At 32.6% G+C, this 25,736-nt stretch overlaps 2 protein-coding genes across 4 annotated transcripts in view; one reads left to right on the top strand and one right to left on the bottom strand.

Annotated features, from left to right (window-relative positions):
• Positions 1 to 3,843: 3,843 nt before the first annotated feature.
• On the top strand, positions 3,844 to 19,867 carry LOC148616073 (aurora kinase C-like). 3 transcript variants are annotated; one of them, XM_088582756.1, is made up of 8 exons: positions 3,844 to 3,976; positions 6,339 to 6,493; positions 9,834 to 9,945; positions 13,376 to 13,455; positions 13,861 to 13,999; positions 14,712 to 14,860; positions 15,444 to 15,675; positions 17,885 to 19,867. In XM_088582756.1, exons 2-8 carry the CDS (start codon positions 6,354 to 6,356, stop codon positions 18,026 to 18,028), a joined length of 996 nt encoding a protein of 331 aa, XP_088438882.1. In that variant the 5' UTR covers positions 3,844 to 3,976; positions 6,339 to 6,353; the 3' UTR covers positions 18,029 to 19,867. The 3 variants fall into 3 exon arrangements, with proteins under 3 accessions (XP_088438882.1, XP_088438884.1, XP_088438883.1); XM_088582758.1 differs by having other exon boundaries at positions 3,861 to 3,958; positions 17,885 to 18,178; XM_088582757.1 differs by having other exon boundaries at positions 3,867 to 3,944; positions 17,885 to 18,178.
• Positions 19,868 to 23,665: 3,798 nt separating this feature from the next.
• The window catches only part of LOC148616072 (FACT complex subunit SPT16-like), a 28,822-nt gene continuing 26,751 nt past the window's right edge, over positions 23,666 to 25,736 (bottom strand). Inside the window, exons 24-25 of the mRNA XM_088582755.1 lie at positions 24,595 to 24,669; positions 23,666 to 24,246 (exon numbers count right to left, since the gene is read on the bottom strand). Of these exons, the coding sequence (XP_088438881.1) occupies positions 24,083 to 24,246; positions 24,595 to 24,669 (239 nt within the window). The 3' untranslated portion in view covers positions 23,666 to 24,082. The remainder of the gene's footprint in view (positions 24,247 to 24,594; positions 24,670 to 25,736) is intronic.

Genomic DNA, 25,736 nt, shown 5'->3' with positions numbered 1-25,736 from the left:
TCCTAGTAAGAAGCTACATATCGTGTCCTTACTATCTATAAAGTTTCAGGAAATTTGGTTCTATATAGTTTCTGAGGATTTGCACTTACCATCTGCTTCAGTGGTACATTTCATGAAATTACTAAGATCAACTTGCATTACTCCTACAAAACATATTGAGGACAAAAAAACTGTTGGTACTACACACCATGTGCTTACTACCTACAATGTAATTATGTATCATGAAATTTGATTCTGTAGTTTCTGAGAAGTTTTGCTTATAAAATGCTTCTGGTGTGTATTTTATAAAATTACTAAGTTCAATTGGCATTACTTCCACAAAATGTTCCTTTGATATGCATTACTACTGTATCGTGTCCTAGTCTCATCAAATTCGGAGCAGTGGTTTCCGAGGAGTTGTGCTCACTAAAGTCAGACAAATAAGACAAAAGCATTATCTCTGCCCCACAAGAATGAGAGAGACATAATCACAAAATCATCCTTTTCTGGTTGTTTATGTTGGGTTAAATCTGGTGATGTAATAAGAAAGTTTATCCAACAACAGAAAATTCTTGTATCTTCAAGTAATATCAAAGAAAGTTAAGGACTCCAGAACCACCATCACATTGTATGTACCTGTCCCAAATCAAATAATGGTGTTGTACGTATCTGGTTATCAACTATACATGTATGTGTCTCTGAAAACAGATGGTTTTAGTTTTTTGGTTTATAATGATAACAAGGATTATTGTAGTAGTCTATGGTAATAATCCTTGATAAAAACGATAAGTAATATGAAATAATAGGCTTTGCAGTGTGCAGCTCTTATAGTTAAAGAAATATGGACACACTAATCAAGATTGATACAGCTTTGAATTTGACTCCTTGCACAAATTTCTCCTTTAGACTTAATGATATGATTAGCTTAAAAAACAGGGTCCCTCAGAAAAAGGAGGTTGCTAGGACATTATTTGCCTTTTTTTCAATTTAACACATGGAAATGACAGATTTTCCAACAAAAAGGTGGGTGCCAACCCCCTGCACCCTTTCTGGATCCGCCACTGAAATACAAAAAAGTTGCAAAATGTCTCTTCTCCTATGGTATTGTCCCTGCGGATAAAGCCTCCTACAACATTGTTTTGTATGTAATGTGAATGATACAAAAAACTAGGAATCAAAGATAATCCTACATACAAACACAGTACGTTCCACTATGATGGAAGTCCTGTATGTATGGCTTCATTGAATATATATTCATTCAAGTGAGATGTCTGAGGCTTAGATTCCAAAACTATATAAAAACTAATACAAAGGTAAACATAGGTCTAGGATCATCTACTTATTCAACAAGTAGAGTTATTTGTCTGCACAGCTGACCAAAATTTTGTCTGTACTCAGTATTTAAGAGGGGTGGAAAGCAAAAGAAAATAGTCCAGGGACAAGGACTAAACATGGAAAACAGACATACACAACAAAGAACATAAAATAACCAAAATGATACATACAAAGTAATGAAATTAAATAAGCAACTCGGACGCCACTAAAAAATGGAGCATTACCAGGTGCACCAGTAGGGTAAGCGTCCACTGCTTTTCTAGAAACACCGCCGAGTTAATAATAAAAAGTCAAATCCAGGATTGACGAAAGAGGAAAGGAAAAGTATGACACGTTGAACAAATCAGTTTTCATGGTGCAGATGGATACACCGTAACGATCTACGACTGTAATGATGACTTCAATCTTGTAGAAACATAACCTGTTCCAGAAACCTAATAGTTGTTAGAAGTCTAGCGCGATACAAAAATTCTGCATACAGCAAACTCTGGCCAGGCACGTAGCTGCCGTTTGGCAAAAAAGCTTTTGCCTGCTTGCCTGCACTTTTGCCAATCTTTTTTTTTTAGATAAAATACATCCAGGAGAGGCATAATAAGTGATGCTCTAAAACACTATCTCCGCGGAGCTTCGGGGGTGGGGGCTTCGGCGCCCTGGTCCTACTGGGGGCCCCCCATACCCCCTGCCGTAATTTTGCCTACACTTCAATTTGGCCTCAGCTACGCGCATTGAAAACTCCATACGCAGGTGCTGAAGGGATTTTGCCACAGATGAAAGGAATGAAAAGTCATCGCGTTTGTTGTGTAGTATTCCTTTATACAGCGGAAACTGAGATTAAAGGAATTAGAAAAAAGATGTTCCTTTTTTTTATCAGATCAGCGATAAAGTCAGCTGATATTTATAGCTCATGAGAGTGAAGCAATAGGTCAGCAAGTAGAGGAGCACATTTTGTTTCCATTGGACTGCTGACCGTTTATTGAAAACGCATCCACCACACTGGACAAAAATGTTGTTGATCAAATATTCCAGTATTTTGAAAGCATGTTAGGCATAATTTGAAGATGATTTGTAATTTTTTATTTTTACACAGTATGAGGAATCACTACCAAGAATTACATATTTGTATCTAGGTGTACCGTCTTTTTTAGAGTACCAACGATGTATTATGTTTTTAAGTCGGGATTTTAACATAGTATGGGGATTAGAAGAATAAATCGCTGAAAAAAATCATAAGTTTTAATGCTATTCTATTCTGACAATAATGTTGAATTGAGGGTTTCCAAAAGATCTTTAGAATTTTCAGGATCCATATTGAATTAATACCACTACGGAAGTAACATGTCATGGTAGGACTGGAGACCCTCTTTGACAGCTGTGAGTATAGAAGTTAAAAGTTTTGAAAGAGGTTTGAAGAAGTTAAAGAAGTGAGATCCTTTAATTTTTCATATCGATATATTGATAATGTTAACCCTAAATTTGGAGAATTGCTTCCGCTTACTTAACCGCCAGAACAAGAACTAAAGTGACTTCTGACACAGCTTCCCCACCTCATCTTTAGTCCTTCACTTCGAATTTGACGACAGTAGTCCTCTCAGTACAAAACATTTGACAAACGAGACGATTATATTTTTTTTTTTATTTTAAAATTAAAAATTCCCTTTTTGTGTAGTAATATGTCAGCTTCCCCATCATATGGCATTAATTCTGGTAGCCACTATTCTTACTCATTGTCCTAGAGACAGGCTTGTAACCGCTATGAAACCGGGTTTAACCCACCATTTCAATCGGAAATGTCAGGACCATTGCAGTGGTCTCCAACTTAAACAATGTTTTCCCCTTGACTTGCCTTTTAATTAAATTGTTATACAGACTTTCCCTGTAAATCATTCCTTTTGACTTTGTTGTGCATGATGCTTAGAGTTTATTATCAGGGTGATAATTTTGTTAATATATTACCCTTCATTTATAATTAAAGCTAATTAGGGAAAAATCGGTCCAATTAACCCCCAGAACCATCGTCGAATGCATTTAAATTTCAAATATTGTAATTCATCTTGAATTAAATTGAAATAAAAAGTACAACAGCAACAGAAAGAAATGTAGATCTACATGTATATAATAAAAAAAAAAGTGGCGGATCTAAGGGTAGTGTGCAGGGGGTTTGCACCCCTCTCTTTTATCGGAAAATTTGTCGTTTCCATGTATAAGATTGACAAAAAAATGACAAATAATGCCCTAGCACCTCCTTTTTCTCAGGAACCCCGGCTGGCTCCCTCCTTAATACTATGTTCGTTTAAAAAAATACACGAGAACCTTTATCTTGACAGGGACTATATATCACACACCTTGGTTCAGGTAGGCTAATGTCTCAGTCTTAAATAATGTAAGTCTACTTTATAACTAGAAATCCTTTCTTTTTTTAATTCTTTATTTTTAGTTTCCGGATTCATCGTGACCCGATTGTGGTAAGAATACTACAATTTTTGATATTTGGTCCAATCAATGCTCGGCTTTCAAAAAATGTTTTGACCAATCCAAACTGATTTAGCATTTCTTTCAAAACATCGTACCGCGAAGACAAAGTCTCAAAGACAGAGAAATACACTGAAAATATAGTAGAAGCGGACTTACAGGTTGAAGAAAACAAGTTAATAACGATTTACAGGTTAATAGAAAAGGGCTAATTGGTCAACATTTCTGTATTTATTCCTATTTTATCGACTGACTACACTGATCTTCGGATCTCTGAATTATCGAAGACAAGTGGCCGTTGAAAAAGGGTTTAAAAATACGTTTTTTAATAACTGAATAACGTTAATAATTAAGCTAACACTTCATAAATTCGAAGGGTCATTGTGCTTTCTATTATTTTTAGGTGATTGTTTTTAAAATGTTGGACTTGTACACCACCATTTGAAATTTTGATGCCCTGACTCAGGCTCACATATTGCCACAAGTTTTCATTGTCCCATTTTCTGTACATGCTAACAACCTGTTATACTGCCAAACTCCCATATCGTCAACTGCCCATGAACATGCGATTTTCCATTAAGCCCTAGGAATTTTACCAGGTATGATTTTCTTCTGCTTTATAGCAACAATCCACTTTCTCACATCCAGAATTTAGCGTTAAGGGTTTTGTTTTTACCATGTGTTTACTTACAAAAATGTAAGATTTTGACAATTTCCACATTTTTGGTTGGCGCTATAAAACCATCTCTGTTCTACTGTCGCCTCTCTATAATTTATAAAAACTTATTACCCTTGCTCTAAAACTTGTAAACTTGGATTTCTATAGGGCCAGATATGATGGTAGCATATAAAATATGAAACTTTAGTGAATAGAATTGTTAGATAAGGAACAAATGTCTGTTTAGTTGTAAAAAACAGTTTGAAGACAAATATACATGTACATGTATTCTCCATTTATAATTGTCCACTAATATTCATAAATAACATATCAGATAATATATGTGGGTTACAGGTTCAAGTTAGATTAAATTTTCTTCTCATTCTAATTTTCTTTGACCGTTCTATCAACGTTACGATCATTTTACCCCAGTGAGGGTTCTGTAATATGAAGATAATTTCCTTCTTTCCTTTGCAACTATACTCAAAGCATTAGTTTGACTTTGAAGCAAAGAAAACAGAAAGTGACCGGTGTTGAAGTGCAAAACTGACTCAGATTTGGGGCTTTTCAAAAATCGGATGCATTACCCTTTTTACATTATCAATTTCTGTGATTTATCAAATGGACAATCTGGAAAGTTGAAAATTGCCAGAATCCTAAAATGGTATGCTGTAGATTGAACACAGAATTTATACCCCTGACTGCCAGACAGAATTTCTGATTAATAATTCCCTCTTCTACACAGATTGCTTTCTGTTAGTGAAAGTTTCGTTATTGACTTTAAAAAAATCAAACAAAATTTTGACTGTTCTGCTGTTTGTAATCATTCATACTTAGTAACAAAATATGCAAATTTGTTGTTAAGACAATGTATCTTAAATGATAATTTAATAGAAAACACAAAATAGGTAATTTGATCATTTCATTTCTTATTTGAACAGTAATTTTCCATTTCAACATAACATTCCTTCAGCTGAGACAAGTTTGGACCAACTCCTACATTGTTTATATAAAGTCTTCAATCTTGATTTGTTAGTAATAAATTTTGGACTTAAAATTTATACTTTTGATCAACTTATATCCAGAGACTAGATATCTGAATGAAATATAATAAAATAAATGTTATAGATTGAGTTTGACCAAGGAAAAAATACAATGACTAATGAGAATTCCAAAAGAATTGTCACTGCCTTAAATTTTCAAACTGCTGCAAAAAAGCAGAGGGGGAATGAATATGTCCAACACAATGCTTTGCAAGAAGCTTTGCATTGCTCATTCATTAAAATGAATTGATTTTCTGTATATAACTAGAAAAAATGTGGTTATCTAATGTATATATGATATTTTCATTCTGGTGGAGTTGTCTGTCTCTTTGGCATATACACCAAACCAATTCTTGTTATATTTCTATGATACAGTTAATCATTCATTTAGCAATTTTATTTTGTCAAAAATGTTTTGCATCTAACACATGTAGCTTAAAGAGAATGGTAACATTAATCTCAATAAAAGAAAAGAAACATCTTAAGAAATGCTTGCTTATTGCAGGTGTACATGTATGTAACATCATTATTAATAAAAAATATATATATAAAATATAAAACATTCATGACAAAAATGTACACATAATAAACTTCTCTTCAACTCTCCTTGATCCCTTTCCACTTCTCCCTGTTTCTCCAAGTAGCTTGAACCCTGACAATATGTCGTAGATATGATAATTATTTTCTCAGCTGGCTCCTAAATTGATTTGAAATATACTTGGCGTGTTTTGCATTTTTTCTTTTCTTGAATGACTTTTTGTTTTTTTTTTTCTGTCATAATTTCAATTGAGATTCTGACATGAACTTAGTGTGACTTAAACTCATTGTTATAAACTTATTTTCTTGACTTTCAGTCTTATGAAGTGAAAATGGATGTTCATGCAAAAAGAGTGCTAAAAGAAGTTAATACTAACCCAACTGATCAAAGACCAACACAGATGATAAAAAATCCTAGTCTTTCAGCAGAAGGTGGTGATAAAGCAGAAGCTCAAGGCCTTTCTAGAGACAGGTGATGAAATTAATTATGATACACAAAAACTGGTCACCTTTACTGGCTTCAGATTTTCTTTGGTCTACATAGCAAAGCAATTAATGTTTATTCCAACAATCTTAAAGAATTTGGAAGTACCAAAAGAAAATGGCTGGTTTTTGAACTGCATGACTTGGAAACACACATTTATAGGTCAATAAAGATGAAGTGTCTAAAGTTCTGCAAAAACATTCCTTTACTGATGAATTTTGCATTAAACTGACATATAAAGTTTATTATTTGTTTTTGTACACCCAAGTTGCTGTGTAAAATAAATGTTGGTATATTGGTAAATGCACTTTTGCTTTCAAGTATTTTTAGGATCTTCTATTCTAAACAAATGCTATTAAGGAAGTCCTCACTTGCCAATACTAAACATAGTTGTGAAATAATGACATAAATTGGTCTTTACATTGTTTGCTTCTAATGAACTAACAATTATCAGGGCTCAAGCTACTTGACAAAAACGGGGAGAGGTAGGAGTTACGACCCTGAAACAGTTTTTTGGTTGTTTTTTTTTCACATGTACAACTTTGAAAATCTTCTCTAAAACCATTTAAGATCATTGAATGAAAATAAGCATAATAGTTCTTTAGTGTATTGTGCTTAAAATGACTGTTGTGATTTTTAATACGTGAATAGATATGGTTGCCTATATTTAAAATGGAACTTAGGGGCCATAAGACAGGTTTTTGAAAAAAAATTCAGAACTTCAGCAAAATTCTGGTTCAGGTCATGAAAATGCTATGAAAAGCATTTCCTGCATTTGACAATTTAGTTGATTATAACTTAGCCTGTCTCATTCCTAAGCAAATGGTGGACCAGGTGAGCGATTCAGGCTCTCTTGAGCCTCTAGTTTTTTACAGTTTTCAGCCAGTGTCTTAAAAACTATGATAGATTTAGACTTTCATTTACTGAAATGATCCTTATGATAAGTCCTATCAAAAATTTCTGGAGTCAAAATTGTTTGACAACTTGTTTAATTTATTGCCCTTGAAAGGCAAAATTCTACCAGGTGAGCGATTCAGGCTCCTAGGAGTCTCTTGTTTCTTCTGACATCACTTAATCCATAATGATTTCTTGTTCAAAATATTCAGTGAAATTTATTACTGACATATCAAGACTGAAACTTAATTTATACATATTGCAGTGGTTGGTACGAACCCGTCTCAAGCTTAAGAAATGTTGCATCGAAATGGAGAATTTACTGTTCTATAATAAATCATGAATATCAAGAAAAAAACGCTTCAGGTTTTCTACCGAATTATCTACTTAGATAAATTGAACCGAAGTCCAAAGAACCTGCACAACATATTTGCATGTTTTGTAACGAAATGTGAACGGTATGACAAGAATTATCGTAAGCTGAAGTAAAGAATGTTCATTCCATATCCCGTCTTCAACTTTTGAAACAAAAAGCTGATTGAAATCCTTGCTTGTAACCAATAATTCAATAGATTTTGAAAATTTTTACAATTTATTTTCTCGAATTGGGCACCATTTTTGTTTGATTTGTTATCAAAAGAAAGATAACTCTGCTCAAATTACCACTAAAAGACGGAGTACCGTCCCGATCATGGGCGATGTCTGAAAATAAGAGGGCGATTTCACTTCGCTTTTGGTGTTGTCTGAGGGCAAAGTGAGTGACTCCAGGGGCACTATTTCACCCGAATAGCCCAGTAGCGTGAGCCCTGATTATATTTACAATTAGACCAACAGTTCTAAGTTGCTCTGAAATTAGTGAAATACATGTACTTCTTTGAAAGTATTTCAATTTGTCAAAGAATTGGTGTCCAATATTTCATACCATTAATGGTACTGGTGCAGCTAAAGGCTTCCTAATGATCTAGTTAAAAAACTCAATGCCAAATGTATATAAAAGTTTTTTTATTTGTTTGGTTTTTTTTTGTTATTTTTTTTCCAGAATTCACAATTTCAAAAATTGATGACTGTTGAGTCCCTTTCACAACTTTCTTACTGGCAGGTAGAAATCCAGTTTTTGTGAAAAAATGTCTCAAGAATTACAGTCGATCCCACTTAAATCGCATATCGCTTTATTGCATATTTCGGTAATTAGCATAATTTTCTCCTGCACAAAACCATTTCCTATTCTATTAGGGAAAAAATCGCTTATTTGCATAGGCCTTGCAGGTGCATTTCGGTTTATTGCATAGAGAATTTTGCCGGTGATAGGTATGAAAGTAAAATGTTACCTTGTTATCGGATTGTTTGAACCGGAAATGGCAGTGTTTTATTTACAAATTAGTACGAGTCAATCAGGTAAATAATAAAATATGTTTCTTTTTGCTAATACAGCTGTTATTTTGTCAACATGTCATGGCCAGTCATAATGATTTTGTTAAATAAAGTATGAATGAAAGAAGTGTTTTTGTATTTACATTATCAGTTTGTGTATTGACGCTCATCCAGGTAAAGACTGGTTTTCCCAAATTCTATTTTAAGCCTTTGGGTCATAAATATGTCAATCATTTTTATTGTTGTAAAAACTAGATTATCATCAATCAGGTGGTGTTAATAATGGATTAAAAACATAATGGACATAAAAGACAATTTAAATGATTTCTAATTACTTTAAAATAAACAGCACCTAGGTCAACAATGACTTCTGGCAACATGCCAAACATCACCAATGTGAACACTTATAATGCAGCTTGGGGTATTTTTTGTCTCTTTTTAAATTCTTCCGACTACAAATGATTATCAATGTAAATTTAATTTTCTTTAATGAGCTGAACAGTTTTTAGTGAGCTTGGGTTACTAGGCATAAGTATCAACTGAAAATTAAGTCATTATTCATTCAGTACAATGTCTAAGCGAAAGCGTAACAATCTCACACTTGTTGACAAGTATGAAGTTATAATGAATATTACACTGAATCCTGGCTGTAATGTGAAATATGGGATTTTCTTTCATAGAAAGGTCAGAAAATTACATGACTATTTATAGATGAGAAATACGTGGTTTTACTTATAAATACACACAATGAAAGAAGGTCAATAAACAAGACAAACACAATATATATTATTATTTATAGATAAAAGAACAATACAATAAGAAGGTCTATAACAATTAAATACCAGATCAGAAATGTTGAACATTGATATCCCTGGTTGATCCACAGTATCGTCATCTTACCTGAACTCACACTTCCAGTAAAATCGTAATTTCAGTTATAAGAATAGCCTGGTTATTTGCATAATTTTTATTGGCAGATTGGCTATGTTAATAAGCGGAATCCACTGTATTGTGTAACATAGGTAATTACTGAGTTAAGCATTACTCTGCTTTTTATTTGTAGGAAGAAATGGTCACTGGATGATTTTGACATTGGCAAACCATTAGGAAAAGGAAAGTTTGGCAATGTCTATTTGGCACGAGAGAAATCAACAAAATATATTGTAGCTTTAAAGGTACTCCAAGAATAATTTATGTTGTCCTTATTATAACACTATTTTCTTGGTTTTTAAGGCATGCTTTTATTTTTCATATAAATCTATAGCTGAATGACTGATCCAGATCCTGAGTTTTATTAGTTTTGGGTGTAAAGGAATCTGGGAAATATATGAAATGAGTGTTTTTTTGCTGACTTTACTTCATTCCATTGTTGTCAGTTTGATTTTAGTTCATGGGTCTGCATACTTATTGTTAAACATCTCATTGAAAATGAAAGAAATTCTTTATGAAGCATATATTAATCTCTAGAAAATTCAATCAGTCTTGCAAAAACAGAATCCTCCTCTAAATCACTATCACATTCTGACACTTTTTGCGAAATACCGGATGTGGAAATTAATAAGCAATTCTAAATAAGAAACCAACGTTGGTTATCAACAATTTCTGTAGTATTAGAACTAGTTATCGATAAAATTTATCTAGGGAGGCTACGTTTCCGATCGAATGGTGATCAGTTATAACTGTAACTTTTACAATAATTTTGTTTTTGCAATTTGCCAGCTGGGCTACTAAAATAGAAAGAATGCTCGCCATTGGCTAATAGGCGACCACTAATCTTTCCCCTGATTTCCCTTTTAAGACTAATGCATTTTCTCATTGATATAACAAATTCATTATAGCGGAATCAGGGATATAACAAAGTATTTCTTATGGCCCAGCAACAGATTTCTTGCTGAAGTTTGCCTAGATAAAATGAAGGGTCAATTTAACTATATAAACATTTGACACAGTGTCTGTACTCACGGTAATTGATAAATCAACAATTTCATGGATGATGAACATAAAGAGTTACAAGATCGACATCGATGGCATGACTTATCTTACATGATTTTTGTTTCATTAATCAGTAAAATATCAATCAAATAATGTTATTGAAGCCATTAAGATATTTAGCCTAAGGACATCTTAGCTTGTGAACTTAAGTCACTTTTGATTTAATGATTAAGTTTGTTGGTGATACATGTACTATCAAAACGATAGTTTTTCACACTACAAGCGATCCAATATGCTATGTAAATTACTGCTGGCTCAAAATGGTTTGATGGTTAAAATTCTTCACAATTTTGAAATTCCCAGCATCAAGAGAAAGGCAACTGATCTCGATACTATGTAGCAGTTTTACTGTGTGGTACTATTTTTTTAGTGGGTGGACGACAATTCAACGTAGTAAATAGGATGGACAAACAAACACTGAATGTCCATCAGAAATTATGCAAGCTAACAAAAACAACTACAACAGCATCGAATACAATTGTTTTCTTTTTATTCATCATTTATAATAATTAAACATTACAAAACAATTATAAAATTTACTACAATAAAAAATGTCTTATTTATAAAGCGATAAAACTACTTTCCAAAAACAGAAAGGGAGACAATCCTAATTTTGAAAAAAAAAGTTTCTGAAATACCAAACAATGTATATAATGAAGTTATTAAGATTTGTCATAAAAGAACTCAACTGTACATATGTAGGTTATTTATACAGGAGACTACTTGTGTGGAAATTTACTTTTTGTATAGTGAAAGAAGCATTATGTTACACCTTTCTGAGCATATATTGGAATAAAAGGTTCAATTTATTTGATTACCAGACATTGAAGTTTAAAATTTAGTCCATGGATGTGAAAACAAAAAAATTAACTTGTCCTTGTTGAAAAAAAGAATTCTAATTTTTTTCAGACCGAAAATAATTTGGTTAATATTCTTTCTGTAGCGCCCTGTGCCGGTCTGGGTGTCAAAAGAATAGGCCTGCAGCAGCGCTAAGCTTGTCGTAAAAAGCAACTAAATGGTGCTCAGAACCCTAGCCGGGGGGTTAGGTCACTTTGCACACAGAGCTACTGGGTTGTGTGCCCTAGGTGGTGGAATGGGGTACCCCTGGTGTGTTACATGCTGGGGTTGTCAGGCTGTAATACGGAAAACCTGACTGCTAACCATAGTGGTGCAACGTGTTGGGAAAGATGCCACATTCCTCGCATGTTAAAGAAGCCTACAGTGGTATTCTTCCGGAGTAGGAACCATAGGGCTCTGCCACAGGTGGCTAGATAGCCCGACCCTACTCACCTCTCCCTATTTCCAGTGGCAATCAAACTTTGTGGACCCATCCCATTTTTAGCTCACCTGGCCAAAGGCCAAGTGAGCTTATGCCATCACTTGGCGTCTGTTGTCGTCGTCGTTGTGGACAAATTTTTAAAAAATCTTCTCCTCTGAAACTACTGGACTGACTTGCTTAAACTTGGCATGATTGTTCCTTAGGGTGTTCTGCACAAAATGATCGTTGGGATTTTTGATCCATGAAAAAACATAGCTGCTGTTACTAAATATAGAACATAGGGGTCAGATTGCAGTTTTTTGCAAATAACTCAAAAACCGTTGCCTTTAGCAAATTTATGGCAGGGCAATATTGTTTAGCATTATGAGATGGACCTATGCCAAAATTTTCAAAACGATGGGTCAACTGATGTAGGAGTTACAGCCCCTGAAACAGTTTATTTTGTATTTTCACATGTGCAACTTTGAAAATCTTCTTCTCAAAATCCATTGCACAGAATTCAATGAAAGTTGATATATGTATGTTCCTTAGGGTATACCACACAAATTGACAGATGGGATTGTTGATTCATGAAGAACATGGCCACCATTACTAAAAATAGAACATAGGGGTCAGATGGCAGTTTTTTGCAAATAACTCAAAAACCGTTGCATTTAGCAAATTTCTGGCATGGGTTAAATTGTTAAGCATCATGAGAAGGACCTATGCCGAAATTTTTTAAAACCATTCATTGACTAATGTAGGAGTTGCGACCCCTGAAACAGTTTTTTTTGTTGTTTTTTTTTTTTTTTTTTCACATGTACAACTTTGAAAATCTTCTTGTCTAAAACCATTTAAGATCATTGAATGAAAATAAGCATAATAGTTCTTTAGTGTATTGTGCTCAAAATGACTGTTTTTGATTTTTAATACATGAATAGATATGGCTGCCTATACTAAAAATGGAACTTCAGGGACGTAAGACAGGTTTTTGAAAAAAAATTCAAAAAATTGTTGCCTTTAGCAAAATTCTGGTTCAGGTCATGAAAATGCTATGAAAAGCATTTCCTGCATTTGACAATTTAGTTGATTTTAACTTAGTCTGTCTCATTCCTCAAGTTTTTTCAAATAAGCAAATGGTTAACCAGGTGAGCGATTCAGGCTCTCTTGAGCCTCTAGTTCATTTCATCATCATTTCATGTTCATTTTATCATTCACTTCATGTTGATTGCCTGAATATAGCTGAAATATTGCTGCTCGGGCTTTAAACCCCAACAATCAATCAATTAATCTTTCAATAGCATTATTCATCTTTATTCCTTTTCTATCATTACCATCTTGTTGTGTAATTGTAGGTTTTATTTAAGTCACAATTACAAAAAGCAGGGGTAGAACACCAGCTTAGACGGGAGATTGAAATTCAAGCACACTTGAGGTATTATTTCCCACGTCTTGTTAATTTTCTTTTTTTTTATGAAAAGTGTATGCCATAATTCTGAACAGAAGGTTCAAGTGAGCTCATGTCATAGTTTTTGTGTGTGTGGTTAATGTTTAATGTATTACTAAATCTTTTTGTGTACATTTTACCAATATTGATAGAAATGGTATAATGGAGGCTCTTTAATAAAAAACCTTCTAAGGCTTCTTCATTAAATGTGTAGCATTTATAGCAGATAAAGTGATATCTTTATTATTTCTGACTTAGGAAAATTCCTTCCTTTAGGTAGTTGCTTCCTTGAGCTATCACATCTAACTCAGCATTTTTTATGGTTAATTTATCCAAAGGATGTTTAAAACTACAACCATCTTTGTTTCTCACTCCATATCATTTTCTTTCCAGACATCCAAACATTTTACGTTTATTTGGATACTTTCATGACAAAACAAGAGTATATTTGATACTTGAATATGCTCCTAGAGGAGAACTGTACAAAGAACTGAAACGACAAAACAGGTTTTCTGAAAGCACTACAGCCACAGTATGTATTGATTACAGTTACTGAATTTAATGTGTTTGTCTTATTTAATGCTCACTTCTTGAGTTGTTGTGTTCATTAAGTTAGCTCCCTTTAAAGTGTTCTGATTAAAAATATGACTTCAATAAATCACCACTCGAGTGGTGTGTAGGCTGATGATGATACTAAAATGAAGCAAAATATCTGAGTTGTTTATAATGACAAATTTGTGTTAGCAGTAAAAACAACATCTGTAACTTCTGATTGGACTTTCTTGACATGATGTTTTTTATTTTTATTTTTGAATAATTAATGTTTACATTATTTCTTTGTAACTAATATTTATGTGCTAGACAAACCAGTGGTAAGTACTAATACACAACAAATGCATGGTAACTGGTTGTTCCTAATTGGAAAGAATTAATAAGGGTTTTATTGGTGAATAAAAAGTAGACCAAATAACTCACAAAAATAACATAAATAGTCTTAGGATTATTTTTTAGTTTATGAGTGAATTAGTCCTGTTTATACACCAATAAGTTTCTTCAAATGTGTGTTTAATCCTTAATAAAATTTGAACTTCTAATATATAATTTTTGTTGAAATAATATTTGAAATAAGTAATGGCCACATTTTATATACATAATGTAGTTTATTGAGTGAACCTGCTAATGATATAATCAGTTTTTCTAGACAAAGTTGTGTTAAAATGGATTTCCATTTGCTTATTTTTCAGTACATGACACAGCTGTCAAATGCTTTGAGGTACTGCCACAACAAGAAAGTGATACACAGGGACATTAAACCAGAGAACTTACTGGTCGGTCTGACTGGGGATGTCAAAATAGCAGACTTTGGATGGTCTGTTCATGCACCTTCATCAAGGTATGAAGAGGGTTTTTAGAGAACATTTGAAGTTTGAAAAGTTAATGAATAAGTTTTAATGAGTTACAGATACATGTATTTGGAAAGGAAATGTACATGTGTACTAAATACTTCATACTTTTGCCCCTTTTTGTTGAATACCAATTTCATTTTATGTTGTTCATAATTAGAATTTAATTTTAAAAGTGACTGGATCAACATTAAACATCAAATTTTATTGCTTCAACTTTTCAGTTCATTCTTCTTTAGTTGGCTGTTAAGGAATTTAATTTTTTTTTGGATTAGTGCATTAAAAAAATGCTTTAAGAATGAATTTTACATGCTATGACAAACTCAAGATTTAAAGTGGACAGTTATAAAAATTGTTCAAAAGAAAGTAGCTTGATAATAAAAAAAAATCTTTTAATTCTGAAACTTTGCTTATGATATATAATTTTGGAAGTATTTTCTATCTATGTGACGTCACTTTATGTAGATGGTAGATACTTCAAAAACTATAGTTTCTTCAATAAAAATGTAGGGATTAACATAAACTGCATAATAAAGTGACAGTAAAATTATAAAATTCTTGATTGTGTTGCAGGAGAACAACATTGTGTGGGACCTTGGATTATTTACCTCCAGAAATGATAGAAGGCAGGCATCACGATGAGAAAGTTGATTTATGGAGTTTAGGAATATTGTGCTATGAATTTTTGGTGGGAAATCCCCCATTTGAAGCAGAATCCAACACAGAAACATACAGGAGAATAACTAAAGTTGATTTACACTTCCCATCGTATGTCACAGAGGGCGCTAAAGATGTTATCAGGAAGGTATACTTAGGGTTATTAAATATAAAAGTTTTTTTATATGCTGGAATATTCTCAAGAAAGAAAAAGAAATTGTATTTGATCTACCATTTTTGGGGGCATTTTGTAAGCACAACTCCTAAACAGCTCGTCATTTTAATGAAACTTTATAGGAAGGTTGGTAGAGACTGTGCTAGGTTGAAAAAAAAAAATTATATGCATGTAAAAATTCTCTTTGTGCGTGTGATGAAAACTATTTTGTCAAAATAGGTGTGATTTGATGAATACTCAGTGTTCTTATACAAACTTCCAATGATTGACATTATCAACAATCAAGTTCTGTAAGAAAGAATGTGAATTGTTCAAAACAGTTAACGAAGTTCAATTTAATTTCTAGGATGTGTATTGATTATTACTGATATTTGATTGGATGCTTTTAATAGACATTGGGATGATAGAATTGATTATTAATAGATAGCTATCATCCACAGTGTGTTTTATGGCCATCTGACTTCTCTCTGATTAAATCTTTTCTTTACATTCTCTGATGATTAGAGTAAATAATAACAGGATAATAAATGAAAAGAGTGATTAACCAAAATATCACGAGTGCTGAAGAATGCTTGAATTTAACGCGTTCTTGGCACAAATGATCATATTTTGGTTATACATGATAACCAATTGATTATCCTAGTTATTATATAGATTTTCTTCACAATTTACAGTGTTGGAAGCCATATATTACTAGTGGAATATTGATCTTACTAGGCAAATAAAAATTCAACTAGCCAAATTTTTGGGGGCTTTTTTGTCCGTACTATTATCTGTTTTCTCTTGGATTTGACTATCTTCTGCCTTTCTTTTTCTTTTTTCAACTATCTTTTCATTTTTTTTTAAATTTATCAAAAACTTTTCCATTTTTGAATATTCCCTCCCATTGAAGCTTTTCATGTACTTTACAGTAACAAAACAAGTACTCCATTTCTGAACTCATATTTTAAAAATAAAATTATATTTCAACAGATTTATCATTATGAAACAAGAAAATATTTATCATTTGCTTCTTGTTCATTTTTATTTTGACAATAAATAACTAATTTGCAAGGTAACATATCATAAATTACCAAGATAATTTCATTTTAATACTTATACAAGACTGGCACCGTCGCGTAGGTTTTGGCACATCCAGTTTACCGGAAATTAAAATGGCAAATTGTAAACAATGCTTTACAAGTCAATAAGATTGTGCATATCATGCCAAAATTCACTTCGCATATTCAAGCTAAACTTCTTTAAATGTAGGGAACATATTTTTAATGTATCGTGTTGAGGGATATTTAACTAAATAACCTGTTGGCTGGTTAACTTTCTTGGAACTAACCAATCAAGTAATGGCGCCAAATTGACGAGTATAAGGTAATGGGAACTCGTCAAATTACACATCTATTCGTATTTGGCAAGGGGTGGTTTCTTACACTGAATTTATCGATATTTTCATCATGAATTTTATATTTTGTGTTTGGCGGATTGATATATCAAAGTTGTGACACTTTGGCGGGAGAAAGACTGAGAGTGAAATTAGCTAATTTATTTCACAGTCTGCATTATCAAAGTCCATTACACTTGGAACAATCGATAAAACACTCATCTATATAATTATTATAAATAACTCAATGCTGCTTGCAATGATTCTAGTGTTGAGATGGGTAAGCATGTTTGCTAAATCCAATGTGATTTGGTATGACAATGCTTCGTACAAGTTTTGAGTTTGTAAAATCATAGTTTTTACTCTCAAGTAGATATGCATGGAAGAATGAAGTTACTGTCAGAGGACTCCAAAGGGAAATAATCCAACTTAAGGGTTTTACATTTTAAACTTATTAAGGGCAACTCCTCCTAAACTGCACAAGGGAATATTATGAAATTTTGTGGGAAGGTTTTGCATCAAATGTAGATATGCATGAAGGATTATTACTACTGTTAGAGGACTCCTAAGGGAGATAATTGAACTTAAACGTTATTTATTTAATTTCATTTGAAGTGGTGGGTATTCTCTTTGTGAGCTTGCTCACAGTATTTCTAGTTTGAAGTTTCACAATATTTCGTATAAATAAAAAAAATATGTGTAAGAGATATTATTTTTAGATAATCATATTATAAAGATGCTTTTATGTTATTTTTTAGTGCATATCTGTTACTGATTTTACAACTGTTGACTTTTCTTTTCTTCCAGCTTTTACAACACGATCCATACAAAAGACTTTCTTTAGATGGAATTCTTGAGCACCCCTGGATAAAAGCTCATGCAAAGAAACATCCTTCTACATCAGGAAGCACATCAACACCACCTCCCCCAGCCAGAGCTGAACAGTCTTGATAATCATTTCTGTATTACTCTGTCTCGTGTCTTTCCAAACAAGACTTTCTATTGTCAGGTAGATTATTGTACTTTTAGATGGTTATGTGATTACAGATTTTATAGTGCTCCTTAAATCACTTGTTTTAAGTACAAGACCATGATATAGATTTGTGCATTTAATCAAATTTATTCCAAAATTTCATGTGGACTACCTATTTTAAGAAGTGCATGTAGTTCACTTCCACACATTTCTTATTTGATATTTTCAAATTATTGCTTTTAATGTTTACCTCAACAGTATGAGTGCTTTGAAAAGCACCTTTTAGAGTTTCCAGTCAGTTATCTTAATATTGTTACAATCTACAAGAAGTTAAATTGGGACACATTAATGCATCACCTGGTTATGGTTAAGTTTAAAAAAAACAGCTGATAATTGCAGAGTGTATTGTTTAGCTGTCTTTTTAAATATGGTCTTTGTGTGATACCTCATAACTTACAAACTTGTTAAAGAAATTGTATAATGACATTGACAAGTATTGTAGAATGATACAGTTATGTGCAATTGTATTTGTGCATTGAGAGATTTTTTAAATACCTATTTGCACAGTAGTTCAGGTAGTTGAGGAAATATGTGTAGAAGATGCAAGTTGGTTATTTTTATCACAACTAGACATGTATAGAGAGAAAGAGAGAGGGAGATTTAACTGAATGATTACTTGTTAAATTGTAATATGCATAGAATGTGAAGACCTGTATACAAAATGATACAAGCTAAACACAGCTGTTGTAATGTCCTTGTAAATGTATTTTACTTGTGAACCTTGATCGTACTTATTATAAAACTTGCATTGTTTATATATATATGTAATGTTTTTTCATTGATCTGACCTGGTTTTGTTTCACTCTAAAGCTGAATTTCTTTCAGTTTTATTCCACTTTTTTTTCAATCTGATTCTCACTATATCTGGTTATGTTAATGTTGGTTATTTCCTATGCTATGATAAGGTCTGATTTTTACAAACATGATTAAGAGAAAGTTGATCAGCTTGCATTCAATTCTTCATTGAAAGCCTGCTGAGATTTGCAAAGTAATGTAAGATTTGATTTTCAAACCAAGTGAATTTAAATATGTTTCAATATGTTAGCATACTTCAGTTAATATATTTATCATTATCATGGTTCTCAGTAAAAAAAAAATTTTTCTATTGAAATGTGTTATTTTATTTTCATTTTCTTGACATCTCTTCTGTCAGAAATGTATTTTTTTCCATTTTTATATGATTCTATAAACTGCATTATTTTTTTACCATTGACCATATTTGTAAATATGCTATTCAAGATATCAAACCATTGAACACAGATTCTACTATTTACGTACATATTGTAATTTAGAAATTATTCAGTTGTGGTAAAATTGGATTCCATGTTCAAAACATAACCTTTATTTCCCGTTTGTACATTTTTTTTTCACATTCTCATCTGCAATTTTATTCAATTATTTCGAATAAATAAATATTGCATTGCTGTAATACACATATATTTGTTTAATCTTTACACAAAAATTCCTAGATTCTTTGGCTTAATTTTTTTTTTTCTTTTCTCTTATCAAATAGTTGAACTATACTGTAATAGACAAGCTTAAGTTCCTGTCTTAAATAAAGTTTGGTATTCTGTTATTATGGCCAGAAGGTCACATTTTTTATGGTATTGATGTATAATTTCTTGCATAATACAGCCATTCTGAATACAAGATGATTATTGTGATTGAAAGGAATATCAATTAGTATAGATGTAATCTAAATACTGAATGCTTGTGTGAATGTTCCTAGACAATAAAATTGTGATACATTAGTTTTACTTTTTTGTGTGTTTTTGTTTTGTACATCAATGCAGGACTTGTGTAGTTTTTTTTTTATGAAATAATAAAAGGGGGCATTTTATACCTTTGACCGGCATTGAATACAGTTGAACTCGGATGGCTCGAACACCCAGGATTTCTCAAACACAATTCAAAGTACCAAAGTTTTCTCCTATATAATCAATATAAATAACCTTGGATTTCTCAAACACTCGGAACTGACTAGTCGGTCCGTTGGGTAATAAATCTTAGATAATAACCCTCACTAACTTGAACTCGTCAGCAATTTTGTCAGCTTGGGTAATAAAAGGTGTGAAAAACTGAAACCCTATCATTAATCAGTGTCATTTTAGTTAATTACAGGTAAAATTAAAGTCATCACTAATAGGTAGTTTTGATCTTTAACATAACACTGATTGAAGTTCGAGAATGTTCCGAAGTCGGTATGATAAAAGCATGAAAGAAAATCTGATGAAAACAAATTATTGACCAAGGAACTGGAACTCTGAACGTTTTTAGAAGGGAACACAATATTTTTAATGTCCACAAATCAACATAATCTTCCGAAAGCAACAAAAAAGATACACAAACTAACAGAACTTCGTAGGAAGTAGGCAATTTCTAACGATAAAGTCGAACTCAGACTGGCACAAAAAAAAAATCCGGAAATATACAAACTTCAATTTCTCGAACTCCAGATAACTCAAACATATTTCAATGGTCCATTGGAGTTTGAGCTACCAAGGTTTGACTGTAATTGGGATGCTTGATACACTTCAACTGTTTAAATTTTTAATTTGTGTCCTGTTTCCAAACCAGGGGCCAAAGTATTGTTTCTTAACAGTAAGGGTTGAAAAAAACAATCAGAGCCTTAGTTTTGTGAAACCTTACAGAACAATTTCTTAGAGATCCATATCACAAATTTAAAGTTTTGGCAGATTTCTAAATGTTCTGACCAATGTATGTTGCAGGGTGCAGATTGAAGTTGAACCTTGGGGCATAGGATAAGAATTTGACCAAAATTTGGTCCAATTAGTTCCAGTCACTCTTCAAAATCAACCCAATCCTTTCCTTTTGGGTATGACACCTTGTGGTACAATTTCTTAGAGATCCATGCACTTCCAGTCATGTTTATTGTCTGGTAATCAAGAAAATGATTTTTTTCTAGCTCATTTTCGACTATTAAAAATATACCCTTACTATCCAAGTTTTTATGGTGGGGTACATTGGTTTCACCCTGTCTGTCCAAACTATTTTCTAAGCATATTTCAGTATTATGAAACTCAATAGAGTGTAATATAATCACGACAACATTTTTAGCAAAACTTTTAAAAAATTTCCTGCCGTCTGCAACTCAATAGTTTGTAGGATTATGACACTTAATAAGGTATTTAATTACTATATTGGGATGTGCATATTGTCAGAAGTAGTCATATCCTGTTGTTGTGCTCTCAATAAAAAATGGTACTGATTGCTGTTGGAGTTGGGTGTTTTAGAAATGGCAGCAAATTGTGTCAAAAGTGCGTAGTCCATCCACCATAAAAATTGTGTTGTCAAATATGAATTGCATGTCCATCTTGGTTCCCAAATGTACAGGGTTCAACAGGCTGTGGGGATGCAAGTCCCATTAGGGACAATATCAAGTTCCAAGTTTGCTAAGTCACAATCCCCGAAATCACTCCCAGTCTCCACATTCACTCAAGTAATTGTTCAATCATCATGAAAATGCTGGTTTCATGCCCCTCTTACATGTAAAAAGGTATAATGGCTTAACCCCCAAAATTCGATCTAGGCTTGCCGTTGTGGTATAAATTATTGTGGAACATCAGTATGCTTATAAATGTATAGTTAATTCTATGAAATGTTCTTTTTTGGCCTTAACTCCAGAGGTTGAGACAATGACTCTGAAATCAACCTACCATGTATGATTTAGAACCTTGTTTTGCAGTCATCAGTGTTCTCCCCAGGCCCTAAAAGTGCTGTGCTTTACAGCGCTATTGACCTCAGTACTGTGCTATAAAATTTAATGTCAGATTAAAAATCAATATGACAGGAAACATGTGTGCCCAGAGGTCATTTACAGCATCCTACTAGATAATTAACTCAATTGATAGTAGTAAACACGCTATGGTCTGTTGCTCACTACAGGACCGCATAATTATGGCTGCCAACAAGATTATTAATGAGTCACCACACCTGGCCACAAATTATTTTTAAGGGAAGTGTCAATCAGATACAAATACCTATATAGGTTACAGACCACCAATTCAACCAATGAGCATTCGGAACGTACGCAAAAATAGTCCTACGCAGAAATTACCCCTGTTCCTCATAGTGCTGTGAAAAAAGTTCTCATCTTATTTAAAAAATTTAAACAGTTTCTGAAAGGAAAAACCTTTCTGTACATTTTATAGGTGCATTTTGCTTCTTGTGATGTGAAGCCTAATCTCCATAATGATTTTTAAATATACCCCTATCTTGTGAAAACACTGGGATTTCCCATGCTATTTATAGACCCTTCACTTCCAGTGACCAGTACTGCACTGCAAGTCTGCTAACCCCACATGCCATTCTGAGGATTGTGAGCTGACATATGTACAATCATGCTGATATATAGTCCTCTGCAGGTTAAAGTTAAGGTAAAGTCCAGAGAAGCCATTGAATATTGTGAAATTAGCATAGAAGCCTATGGAAAGTGGAATTAGTGGTTTTTAGCCTATATGTACTGAGCCAATCAAAACTGACTATGATCAATGGTAGCTCATCCTTAACCGAAGGCATGTGGCTATTTATAAATGCAAGGTTAAATGTTGCACAATCACAAGATATTTTCAACATTTAGAAACTGATTTTCCTTATAAAGAAGGTATTAAACACCAAAATAATATTTATTCCATCAAATACTTCCCAAACACTTTGAAAAGAAAAAGGAAATGCCTGCCCTTTGTTCACATTGCCAAGTTGTTGTGTATCATCCTTCAACACTTATGATTTTTGGTGGGAATATTAATGAAGAAATATAGTACCACCGGTGTGATGAATATGGACTAAAGTCATGATTTAAAGAATGTAGGCGGGGTTTTTGTCATGAATAAACTTATTTCATGTTAATAATAATAATTAAAAAAAACAAACCAATAACAAAACAAGTGTGTCAACTTAACAAGAATAAGATTTAAGTTTTTCCTGGCAACTGACTTCATTAAAAATTGCCAACTGGCATTTTTGGCAACATGAATTTTAAGACCAGAGTAGTCTAGTACATGTACATGATTAGATAATTCTAAAGCTATATATTTATAGATTTAGAATTATCTAATCATGTACATGTACTAGACTACTCTGGTTCTTAATCATATGAATATCACATTCAAAGAGGCCACTCAACAAATGGAAGATCATCTCCAATGGGTCTGATGTCAGCAAATATCTGCGGGTTAACATCAATATAGATCCCTGAATGTGTATGTTTTAGAGGAAATGTTTATTAAGAGTTACTTTATACCATTTAATAAAATATCTTTTTTAAATTTTTGTGTCAAATATAAAAAAATAGAAAAAAAAACAGTATTTCAGTAATTATTACTTCAAGTTCAATGGTAAAATATCTAGTTATGTATAATTCAGATAAAACATGAACAGCAAAGCACATTTTGAATACACAGATGTTTATAAATAATACATAAAATACGATGGGCCACTTTTGAACACAGGACCTTTTAATGTCGTATCACATGCACTAAATACAGTGCTATCAAAAAATCCTGGGGAGAACACTGGATATATTTAAAAAAGTCTGAAAACACATGTTTATTATGTGAACATGAACAAAAAGTATAAATGAAGCACTTGCTTTGGTCCATATTACATACACATAATGACTATAGTACATCAGTAATATAAACAACATTTCTTTTGACAGATTTTGTTCATATGTAGCATAGAGGTCAACAGCTGACAGACAAGATAATGGTCCAATGAAATCTTGATGTATACATACATAACGATACATCAGCATAAAATAGCCACTATGGTTTTTGTACATTTTGAAGTAATGCAAATAACTGAACCACTATACAGACTGGAGATCAGATTATTTTTAGTTTGTAATAGCTATTTATGTACAAATCTTTCAAAACCAGAAGGTCTTAAATTCTCAAAAACCAATGAACAAAAGATCTCAATGTCACAACTGGTTTGTTTTGTCACCGATACTATCGTCTTTTCTTCTTGTCCTTTTTTCTATCATGACTGCCGCTATCTGATCGCTTTCGTTTGTGACTACTGCTGTGATGATGTCCATGACTATGTTTATGGTGCTTTGATGATCTGGGTCTTGATGAACTTTCCTCAATTTCATAGTTTGCTTCAGCATCAGCTAAAAATAAGAAATGTCTATCATATATAAGGTTAATTTCATTTTAAATTTCAAATACTGTACAGACAGAAATGTTTACAAATACTGTACAGACAGAAATGTTTATTCATGTTTTATTAATAGTCGTTCAAATAAATTCATAGTTTTTTTTCCAGTTACATGGTAAAGTACAAATATTATTATGTCCAACTACATTTGGTACATTGTAAATGCCAAATGTTTAGGATAACTAGTTTTTTTACTAGATATATATGACTATCCTTGTTTTTGATGAAAAAATATTTGAACTGAACTTCATGATAAAAAGTTGTACCTCACTGAAAACCAAAACTTCCACAGTAATCTTACCTCTCCTGGCTTCTTCTTCTAACTCATCCCAATCTTTACCACTTTCTTCACTAGATCCTAATTCTTCTTCCTCTTCTGAAAATACACAAAAGATACACATTACTTGTTACATAATTTCAAGAATTCAATACTGGAAGTTTTCTTTGTATATAACAGGTAACCTTGATTATTTCACATTGCACACAGAAAAGTAGTAATAAAGAGATAAAACATTTAACACTGGTGGAAGCCAGTCTTTCCAAAGGTTCATTTTTTTTTCACTAGGGAAAAGTGGGGATGAACAGGAAGAAGTGAATGTATGCACGCATCATTTACTAATGCTTTCAAAAATTACACGTCTTATATGTTACTTACATGCACAAAATACAAACAGCATATTCATATATTAATTTTCTTTTATTGAGATAAATGTTACTTTTCCTTTAAGCTACATATGTACATGTAAGCAACTAAATATTTTGGACAAAATGAAATCAGCCTCCTGACTGACAGATTGACGGTATCACATATATTCGTGAAATTGAATTTTTAATCTATATATCTACCCCTTATCAAATTTATTACAGAATAATGAATATATGATTGAGCAGAACAAAGCTTCTTGCATTGCATTGTCCTATTGATATGGCCTTTTTTAGCAGCACTGAAGCAGAAAATTTCAGGCTGTGACATTCTGCTGGAATTTTCATTTTGTTCTGTTTCTTTCCTGATCCCAATTAATCCATATTGACTTCTTGTTCAAAATATTAAATCTCTAGACATAACTTGATCACAAGTATCAATAACCATGTTCAAAATTTACATTTTGTATTACTGACAAATCAAGACAATTTTATTGACAGTCACATATTGTAGAGGTCGGTACAAACTCATCCCAAGCTTAAGAAATTTTCAGTCGAAATGGAGAATTAATTGCTCTGTCATGTGCATGAAGATCAAAAGAAATGCTTCGGGTTTTCTACTGAATTATCAATTGAGATAAATTTACCTAAGTCAAAAGAACCCATACGACAAATTTGCACATTTTGAAACGAAATGTGAATGGTAAAACATGAATTATCGTAAGTTGAAGTAAAGAATGTTCATTCCATATCCTGTCTTAAACATTTGAAATAAACAACTGATTAAAATACTTGCTTGTA

This window comes from Perna viridis, chromosome 5 (genome assembly GCF_037379345.1).
Source record: "Perna viridis isolate PV_CMFRI_1.1 ecotype Kerala chromosome 5, ASM3737934v1, whole genome shotgun sequence".
NCBI lineage: Eukaryota > Metazoa > Mollusca > Bivalvia > Mytilida > Mytilidae > Perna > Perna viridis.
This window is presented reverse-complemented; position numbering and strand designations above follow the sequence as displayed.